Here is a 10,305-nt window from a genome sequence, read left to right as displayed (position 1 = left end):
TCTCATCATACTCATCTCGGAATGCTCCCAGATCAATATTTGTCTATTTCCCTCCTTTATTCCTCTCTGTGGCAGTCCGTCTTTCAGTTTCATTTCATCAATTCCCATCAATCCTGTAATCACAGTCCCAGGTTTATCATGTTATTTCAAGTTCTCCGTCTTTATTTTCTTATCCCACTATCGTTCCATACTTTTCTATTTTCTATCACTTTTCTATACAAATTGTGCAATTTGGTTTCGGAATAGACCCATGAACCCCTGCATGTTATAAGAGCTGGGTAGTTGTGACTTTCATGATGTGGTCCAAGTGCACCCTGATGGCAGGGATTGTTCCATGCCAAACAGGGTCAGCCATCTATCGTCTCTCTGCAGCCAGAGTGGCGGGCTAGCCTAGTGGTTAAGGCATTAGCTCGTCACTCTGAAAACCCAGTTTCGATTCCCCACATGGGTACATTGTGTGAAGATTGGTGTCTCCCACTGTGCTTTTGCTGGAATATTGCTAAAAGCGGCGTAAAAACCATACTCAATCACTCACTCTCTGCGACCAATGTTGCCTAACTTTGCCTGACTTGTGGCCTGTACGATGGACACGGAATCCCTGTGCTAACACATTGCCCACCCTTTCATGAGTGAATGTATGGGAACTGTGATCTAAAGGGCTACAAATAGCTGTGCAGAGGTGCTCCCTCAGGCTACCAGGATCATCTGATTGTACGAGTTACAGATTTGCCCCAGTTTCACTGTATATCTGGAAAGTTTTGCAACATTGAGTTATTGGAGTGGCTAACAATAGCCTTGACTGCATCTGAAAAAGCCTTTACTGCATCTGAAAAATTTTGCAACACCCGGTTGATTAGATTTCCAAAGATCAAAGCTACTTTTGCACGTGTTATTTTATATTAGTCGGTAAACATCTACGAGTCACTAAGGTGGGTTCTCTACTGCTGGTTGAAACTACAATAAAATAAACTCCCTCACACACTTTGGTTAGATGCAGCTGTCATGCTTTTTTGTCTTAAATGACATCTTTGTAAACGCTTGCTGTTTTTACGATGACATCTTCCGAGCCACTCTACATCTACCAAGTTCCTTCCACCATCGATTTAACCTGTGTTAGCTCCCATTATCCATACAACACCTTGCCAAGGAACATATCAATTATCCTTCTCTCTTCAATCATGTCGCAACCCTTTGGTAAGATCCAATTCATATGCACTCGATATCGATAAGGTTTTACCTAAAGTGTCTGGGAGTGGTCCCAGCAGGGTTCTCTCCCTTGGAGCACTCTTGAACATGTTTAGTCTTCTTCACTGATCAGCAAGATGGCAACTAATCTCTCAATGCCAGCATTCCCACAGGACCTCTTTCACGTCTACAGCATCGGGGGGTACTTGTTGATGGGGCTTTTGTCCCCGATGTGTATTAATATGGCAGAAAATGTCTCGCTGAAAGAGCTGTATTTTCTGCTTCTTCCACTTCAGGTGATGTTGATGTCGAGTTCCATCCTTCTGTTTGGTCTCGGCTGCCCTTGTGATTTGATTCCTGATATTGGGCCTGGTAGCTAGGTTTGCTGTGCTCACTGGAGAGCTGTGTGAGGAGATGTGTCCACTCACGTCCACCACAACATGGAATTTCTCAGTAAAAAAATAGGACATAGTGGTAGCATAATGAAAAAGGCGGCTCATCGGTTTGTGAAGGACACGCTTGCTCATCGCAATCTTTGAACATGGCCTTCAGCTCATGCAAGATTTGACACAGCAAACTGGTCTGAATCTGTAGTGTTGTGACATCTGTTAGTGATAATGGCACCAATACATATTCTCTTGCCTGTGCAATAACCCGGGCCCGACATGGAATGTTATCACTTTTTGTTTGTAATAGAATTTATGTCTGATAATTTGTCCAGGATCCTTAGCTATGTTGTTTAAGTATTTGGATTTTAGCAATCACATACAGGATGGACAGTTTGCATACTGATCATGGTTAGGATGTGGGTGGACCAGGGGTGGGACATGGGGAAAGGGGGGAAGACCCAGGGGTGGGGGGTGGGTAGACGAGGGGTGAGACATGGGAATGTGGGCAAGACCCAGGGGTGGGACATGGGTAGACGAGGGGTGAGACATGGGAATGTGGGCAAGACCCAGGGGTGGGACGTGGGTAGACCAGGGGTGAGACATGGGAATGTGGGCAAGACCCAGGGGTGGGGCGTGGGTAGACCAGGGATGAGACATGGGAATGTGGGCAAGACCCAGGGGTGGGACGTGGGTAGACCAGGGGTGAGACATGGGAATGTGGGCAAGACCCAGGGGTGGGACGTGGGTAGACCAGGGATGAGACATGGGAATGTGGGCAAGACCCAGGGGTGGGGCGTGGGTAGACGAGGGATGAGACATGGGAATGTGGGCAAGACCCAGGGGTGGGGCGTGGGTAGACCAGGGGCGAGACATGGGAATGTGGGCAAGACCCAGGGGTGGGGCGTGGGTAGACCAGGGGCGAGACATGGGAATGTGGGCAAGACCCAGGGGTGGGACGTGGGCAGACCAGGGGCGAGACATGGGAATGTGGGCAAGACCCAGGGGTGGGGCATGGGAATGTGGGCGAGACCCAGGGGTGAGACATGGGAAAGTGGGCGAGACCCAGGGGTGGGGTGTGGGTAGAGACGGAGCAGGGTGCACTGGCTTACAGGGTTAACATAGTTAAAGATCCCTATGTGGATCCTGGGTTAGAATTGGTCCCTAGCAACCTGTCTTGGTCAGCTGTTGATTCCTGAAGTAGAAGGTTGATGGATAATTTCTCTATAATGTTGCCAAATGACCTATAGTTATGACAGTTATACTTGTTAAATGCATGTTCAGAATCACTCAGAATTGACTGCAAGAACAATAGTGGGACATGAATGTAATGGTTTCTTGGGAGGTGATTGAATGGCTGGAGTGGTCAGCCTGGTTGTATGTGTGTGTGTGTTGGACCCGCCAGCACGTGGACATGCTGATCATCATTCACTGTTTGTTTGTTCTGGATTTAGGATCATTTATAGCCTGCTGTCATATCACTGGAATTTTGGTGGTTTTTGGTGTTTTTTTTAACTTTTTTTTTTCCTTTCAAAGGGTTGTACATCAGGTTCCAAGGTTGTACAGTAGTTTTAATCAATTGTAGTAAACATACGTTACATGGATGTACATTTCTTGTGATATAAATATAGCATGTATAACTGAAATATATATATATATCTACACATGATATGTTTCAAGAAAAGCATGAAAAGTTGTACCGATAGTCAGATATAAGCATTTTTGATAGTATTGCTATTTGAGGTGTTACTGATCTATAGCATTATTGTACAGGGCATGATTTTTAATTTATGTAGGATTTTTCCCCATTTTCGTTCAAATTGTAATAGACCATTGTTTTTATGTGGCACTGGAATATTGTTGAGTGTGACATTAAAAATTAAAAATAAAAACCAAAGCATCCAGAATGTTGTACCTGCACCAGTGTTTCTGCACCAGTGTCCTTGGAATGATTTCTGAGCACAAGTGTTTTCATGGCCTTCAAGTGTCTCAAACCTCTATGATCTCCTTGGTAAATGGCAGACAAGGAAGTGCTTTCCATGACACACTTTGCAAGGCTATCTTCTCACTTCCTCTCACCCTCGGCCGAGTTCTGGAGCCAGTTGCTGAGCATCGGTCTTGATTGCCCGCTACTCCATAATTTTGTAGTTTTGAGTCATTCTGTACGTTACTCATTGACATTTTGAAATAATTCTTGGTTTGTTTGTTGTTAAACATGAAATGTCAGTCCAACAGTGAAACTTCAGCCTTACATTTGTTCAGATATTACATTTCATGAACAATTTATGACATTTCATTATAAATTTCAATAATCAGAAGCAATGTGACATATTGCAGCAAGTGACCAATCAGTATTGAGTATCACATTTACAAATTTTGAAAGTTATTACACTCGATCTTTCAACCCTTATCGGTCAAATAGTAACTACATTCTTCAGGACAATTTCCTGTAGTTAGGGGCCGGTTGCCTGATTAGTTACAGTTTGTGGCGCAGAGTTGCCTCCCTTTGGTTCCGAGTTTGCTACTGATTGGTTTGCACCCTCCTCATGCTGCAAGGTGAGATCCGCAGAAGTGTTAGTACGTCACTTAGGGCTTTCTACTGATATTAAACTGACATTCCTTTCGGACATGTACTTTTCAGCCATGTCAATCCCATCTTCCCAAGGCAAGGGAGTTAACGGACTGTCAAAGTCCAGTTTCCACCCATGCCGAACTAGGCTGGAATTTCTGGGCTTGATTGTAGTGCCACCAGTGGCTATTACGACTTACGTCCCTTCTCTATCTCTCCTATTGATGAAGCAGTTTCCAGCTATAATATCACTTGCGTTTGCTTCAAAAAAAATGGTGGCGCCCAGTCAAGACAATATGATCGATGATCAAGATCTATATTGTAATAGAACGGGTCTTACCTCGCGAAATGCATCAAATCATATGAGCACCTTGATTAAAAACATGAAAAGATTTAGAAAATATTTGTTGACGCACGTTGACTTTTTACATCCTTTGCAAATCCTGCAGTCCACTGAAATCTGCAGGTTGTAATCCATATTTTTTACAAACCGGATGTTGATTTAGTTACGCGATTTTGATTGGACTATTCATAGACTCGTTAGTCCAGCCAAACTGTAACTCCATAATACCAGCCTAGTTTGGCAAGGGTGGAAACTGGACTATTATGGTCAGTTAATTGCCTTGGCTCGGTAGGATGTGTCAATCCCACATTGTTGATTGTATGTCCTCATACTTCTTGTCTGTGAAGATCTGGGTTAGAATAGGTCTTCAGCAAACCTAGGCTTGCTGTAAAAGGTGATCGGGATCGGGTGGTCAGGCTGGCTTGGTTGATGCATGTCATCGATCCCAATTGCGTGGATCGATGCACATGATGTCAATCACTGGATTGTCTGGTTCAGACTTGATTATTTACGGACTGCTGTCATATAGCTGGAATATTGCTGAGTACAGGGTTAAACAACAAACAAACAAAATAAACTTCTTGTTGGTCTGATGTTTGGGGCTACACTGTGTGAACTGTCCCTAATGTGTCCCTGTGTGTCATTGTGTGGTTTGTCAGTCCTGCTATCAATCTGGTTTGCCTGCCCCAGACTTGATCATTTACAGGTCACTTGGTTAAAAAATATTGCTGACTACTGACTATTGCTCATACTGCCAAAGGGGTTGATTGATTGGTTGATCTTCACGGGTCCTGTCAAAGGGGAGCTGCATGACTCAATACGAGAGCCACCTCTTGGCCAGTTACCATTGGTTAGGAACTAAAAGATGAAATTCATGTCTCCATCACTCTCGACTGCTGACTATCTGTTTGCTGTTGTGATTAACTTGTGACTTGACCTTCTGTCCCTGTATCCCACCGAGAGTGTGTTTGTGTGTTCGGTCTACCCTGCTGTCGGCTGAGTGTTCCCGAAGGATGGCAGTGCAGGCTCTACTGGTCATCTTGGAACTCTCATCCTTGAGTTCAGTATCCACTGCTGTCCAGCCTAATGTTACAGAATGTTATTCTTAATGAATATTCCAACGACCTCACTTTGAGTGACAGCTCCCATTACAAGTGGCCTGGTCGGTGATATTAGATCAATCTCCACAGCTTTTCTCCATCACTGACCAGCCCAGTATCAACACACCTCACACCCAAACCTTGCAGTCCCAGCCCCCCCCCCCCCCCCCCCTCCTCTTATCTTTCTTGTCCCAATCTCCTCTCCCCACTCAGATGCAATCTCCTCAGTTGCAATCTCCCAAAAGTAATTATCTTTCTCTCGTAATCTCTTTAGGTGCTGTCAGGTAGCCTAGTGGTTAAAGCGTTCACTTGTCACACCGAAGACCCGGGTTTGATTCCCGACATGGGTACAATGTGTGAAGCCCATTTCTGGTGTCCCCTGCCATGATATTGTTTGAATATTGCTAAAAGCGGCGTTAAACATTACACACTTCCTCCCTCATAATCTCTTCTCCCCTCCAAGACCCAGACCAGATCCAATCTCCCTCTTCCTACCTCCCAAGCCCAATGCCCTCCCCTCCAAGACCAAATGCCCTCCAAGACCCAATGCCCTCCAAGACCCAATGCCCCCCAAGACCCAATGCCCTCCAAGACCCAATAACCTCCAAGACCCAATGCCCCCCAAGACCAAATGCCCTCCATGACCCAGTGCCCTTCAAGACCCATGCCCTCCAAGACCCAATCTCCCAAAACCAATTTCCTCCTAAGACCACCCAATCTTCTCCCCTCAAGACACTGCCTCTTATTCCTCCCTTCCAAACTCAATATCCCTCCTCCCCTCCTCTCACTTCGAATCAATGCAGCCTTCTCCCCTCCCATACCCAATCTCCTCTCCCCCTCCCTCTCCAGCTCCGTCCATCCAACTGACCAATCCACATTACTCATGGTACTTCATCTTGTCATTATGTGATGAAGAGAGTCATTTCTACACCATTTGCTACAAAAGCACTGCCATTGATCAGTCTGACAGATGAGGACATCACGCTGATAGGGCAGTTCCACTCGTCTCCCAGCCGGGACTGTGGAGATAGATGGGGCGAACCCAAGCATGCCCTTCCACTGATCCACATGAAACAGTTTCTCAAAACTAGTGTCTTCTAAGTGCATGATAAATGATTACATCAGCGTTGTACAGGTTTACTTCAATCAAACATCAGTCAAGTTACACACTTGAGAAATGGGAAATTGATGAGTCAATGATTGATGACCAGAAAGTGTAGTTTCATGACGAATTTGGAAACATCTTCTTGGTAAGACCACTTTTACGATTGATTACCATTATGTGATTCACCATGTTTCACCAAGAGCTCCTGTGCTGTTTCAGTTTGCTTGCTTGTTTGTTTGTTAATGCCGCGTTCAGCAATATTCCAGCTATATGACGATGGTTGTAAATAATCAAGTCTGGACCAGACAATCCAGTGATTGACTTTACGAGCATCGATCTATCTAATTGGTATACAATGACATACATCAACCAAGTCAGCGAGCCTGACCACCTGATCCCATTAGTCGCCTCTTACGACAAGCATAGTCGCCTTTTAAGGCAAGCATGGGTTGCTGAAGACCTATTCTACTCCAGGTCTTCATAGGTTGTGTTGTTTCTGAATGTAGTATCTACTGTTGGTATGACATGTTGTTTTGAGTTGATTTGAAGTATGAATTAATGCAAGACCTTCATCTGTCAGGTGGGTTATTTTAAGTTCAATAACTTCAATGTTCCAAGCAAGAACTGGTCTTTAAGGGCAAGTAAAGTGAAAAAAATTATTGCGATTTTGTTGCAATTTTCCTAGATACGGCAGTTTCCAAAAGAGAAAATTACATAATATTCGTAGAAAGTATTTGAATGTCCAAATAACAGAGCTGAAATCTCACGCTCCTGAACGGAACCCCACTAAGGGGATTTCCATATGCTACTTCCATTTTTCCATATAGTTTTGGTCAAGCATTTGTGTTGAAGTACACCCTTAAGTATTAATATCTGCAAAGTTGCTATGTTGACTTCACTTGCCCTTTAATACAGTCCATAAAGAAATGAAAAACCTTACAGGTCTGGACCCTTGCATGAAGCAATCTTAGACTCGGGCAATCACAACTCCTACTCCAAAACATTTGTAGCTCTAAGATCAGTTTGTGCAAGTGGACCATAGTCCCTCTCACAGACTCAAATAACATCACAAAGGCTGTATTTCTTCCGTTTCAGGCTCTTTGAAAATGAAGAGATTCTCTGTTCTTCTTTCTATTTTGTGGTAAAAGACAAGTGAAAAATGAAAATAAGAAAATATTTTAATTTCAGAGATATTTTTTCGGTCTTGTTTTCTGCCAAAGTAATACATTTCTGAATGTGACGGCTTGTTATGGAGCAGCTGGATAGGCTTGAAGATACTGGAACCGATAGTCAACAGCAATGCTAAACAGTTTTTGGAACAACATAATGTTTTGGAAGTGTGAGCTCCTCCATGAGGGTTTGTGATAGTAGGAAGCATCTTGTTTCCTGAATCTTGAGGGCTGAAAAAGTCAGCGCAGGAACACACTGCACACAGATGTTTAAGAGATTTGTTTATTAGTGAGCATGTGTGTGATTGCTTTGATGATCACATGAGTTTCAAAACATTGGCATTATTGGTACTGTCGAAAAAGGATCGTTAAGTTGTGTCTCTTGGCCAAACCAGGATCCGATGATCATGTCAAATCCCATATTCAACCTCATTTTAATTCCTAGTTTTGTCAGCACCATCTCTCATACGTTTCACCAAAGTGTTCGAGTGTAAGACCTCATCATTTAAGATTTTCTCCAACATTAGGCTAACATAACTGAGATGCTGTTAAAACCAACTCTTTCATTTTAGCCGACACCTTATCAGACATGGGCTATTGCTAGCTGAGAACTTGCAGCGTGGCGATGATCCATATTCAGAACATCCCAAATATTGATAGAGATCTTGTTAAAAAAATTCAAGTATTGTACAGAAATTAGTGTTTAGCCTGACTCCTCGGCCTGGTGTATCAAGGTCTCCGTCCCAACCTGCCTTCCTCACCATGTTTTATTTATCAACTGCCACCCTGCTGGCTTCACGGCTACAGGTTTAATGAACCGACAAACATATCACTTCCACACTCAGCTGCACAGAGATGGCCGACTGGCACCGAGGGAATCGGTCCTTGTCTTGTCAAGATTATCCCCTGTTGACAATAAGGATGGAGGGAATGGTTTATGACGAAGCGTTGACGTTGGTACAGACGAGATTGGTTTTGCGGGCAGGCTCTCTAGGTGTCTCTGGCCTCTGATTCCGCGGTGTTGGTGATGTGAATAAATGTTTAATTATTTCTTGCTATTTGAGACTTGATGAGATGTGGATGATATTGGCTTATTTGTCCTTGTTTATGGTAAACAGTATTGATTGATGGGCTATTGTTTCTGTAGACATGCCTGCTGTTGGAATTGTTTGAGGCTGTTTGCGAAACTGATATTATAGGGGAACGATACACTTACGATACACTTACATTACAATACTTGTGTAATGATACACTTACATTACAATACTTGTGTAACGATACACCTACGATACACTTACATTACAATACTTGTGAAACGATACACTTACGATACACTTACATTACAATACTTGTGTAACGATACACTTACGATACACTTACATTACAATACTTGTGTAACGATACACTTAATTCATGAGATATATCTATAGATATACATATCATGACAAATTTACTTCATGATATATACTTATCATGACACACGTACTGTAAGTCGTAAGTATAATTATTGTCCCCTGTCACAAAGTGGGGCGGGGCACAGAGGAACGGAGTACTCCCCTCCGCTTCTCAATGAGGCAAGATTTTCTCAAAAACTGCCCTTACTGGTCACAATCTCAAAAGTGTTTGAAAATTGGTGTCTTTAAAAAAAAACCGCATTTGTTACAGAGTTATGGCCCTTGCTCAATGCTTTTCAGCTTTGTGCATACTGCGTTAGATAGGGACAGGTCTTCTCAAAAACTAATGAAATCACAAAAATGAACAAGCAAGCTTTTCTAATAAGATACTAAGATACTTAGTTTGATATTAAGACTTAGTTAAAAAATTTGTGCCATAAAATATATTTTTCCAGAGTTACGTCCTTGCAAAATGTTTTAAGATTTTGTGCCTCCTGTCTGTAATGGGTACAAGTTTCACGAGAAACTACATGAAAGTTTGCATGCTTATAAGAGATACTTATTTTATTGTTAACATTACATCCAGATTATTCACTACTATATGAACAAACAAAATTCTCATGCCAAGCCTGGCGGGGAATAGTGGTTACTAAAGGCTGTTCCTGTTACGGACCACCTCCGTGGTCTGGTGGTAGAGCGTCCGCCCGGAGAGCGGAAGGTCCGGGGTTCGATCCCCGGCCCCGTCATACCAAAAGATGTTAAAAGATGGTACTTGTTGTTACCCTGTCTGGCGCTCGGCATTAAAGGGCTAAAACAAGGACTGGTCGGCTCGGAGTCAGTATACTGTGTCTGAGTGGGGTATTCATGTTAAACTGTGGCATGGTATCTCAGTGTGCTAGCACTATAAATCGGCATCAGTCCGGACTAGCACAAGCAGCCACACACACGTGCATGCACATCGCTATATAAGTGCAATAATCTTGGACGCGACGTTAAACCCAATTTCACCTCACCTCACCTGTTCCTGTTACTCTTAATTACCTCAGCTGTTCCA

The 10,305-nt window shown here is 43.3% G+C and overlaps 2 protein-coding genes across 7 annotated transcripts in view; both read left to right on the top strand.

Annotated features, from left to right (window-relative positions):
* LOC124147537 (beta-1,4-mannosyltransferase egh-like) overlaps positions 1 to 10,305 on the top strand; it is a 135,646-nt gene that overhangs the window by 69,581 nt on the left and 55,760 nt on the right. The window lies entirely within an intron of this gene.
* Positions 1,989 to 2,657, top strand: LOC125376247 (oleosin-B3-like). The gene has a single exon (XM_048388231.1). It carries the CDS (start codon positions 1,989 to 1,991, stop codon positions 2,655 to 2,657), a length of 669 nt encoding a protein of 222 aa, XP_048244188.1.

This window comes from Haliotis rufescens, unplaced genomic scaffold (genome assembly GCF_023055435.1).
Source record: "Haliotis rufescens isolate VD_foot unplaced genomic scaffold, xgHalRufe1.0.p SCAF_7, whole genome shotgun sequence".
Taxonomy (NCBI): Eukaryota; Metazoa; Mollusca; class Gastropoda; order Lepetellida; family Haliotidae; genus Haliotis; species Haliotis rufescens.
Note: the sequence above shows the minus strand (reverse complement) of the source record. Positions and strands in the feature narration are given on the sequence as shown.

Bases quoted from the DNA above. Each gene is read 5' to 3' on its own strand.
- LOC125376247 (XM_048388231.1), top strand. From the start codon at position 1,989: ATGTGGGTGGACCAGGGGTGGGACATGGGGAAAGGGGGGAAGACCCAG.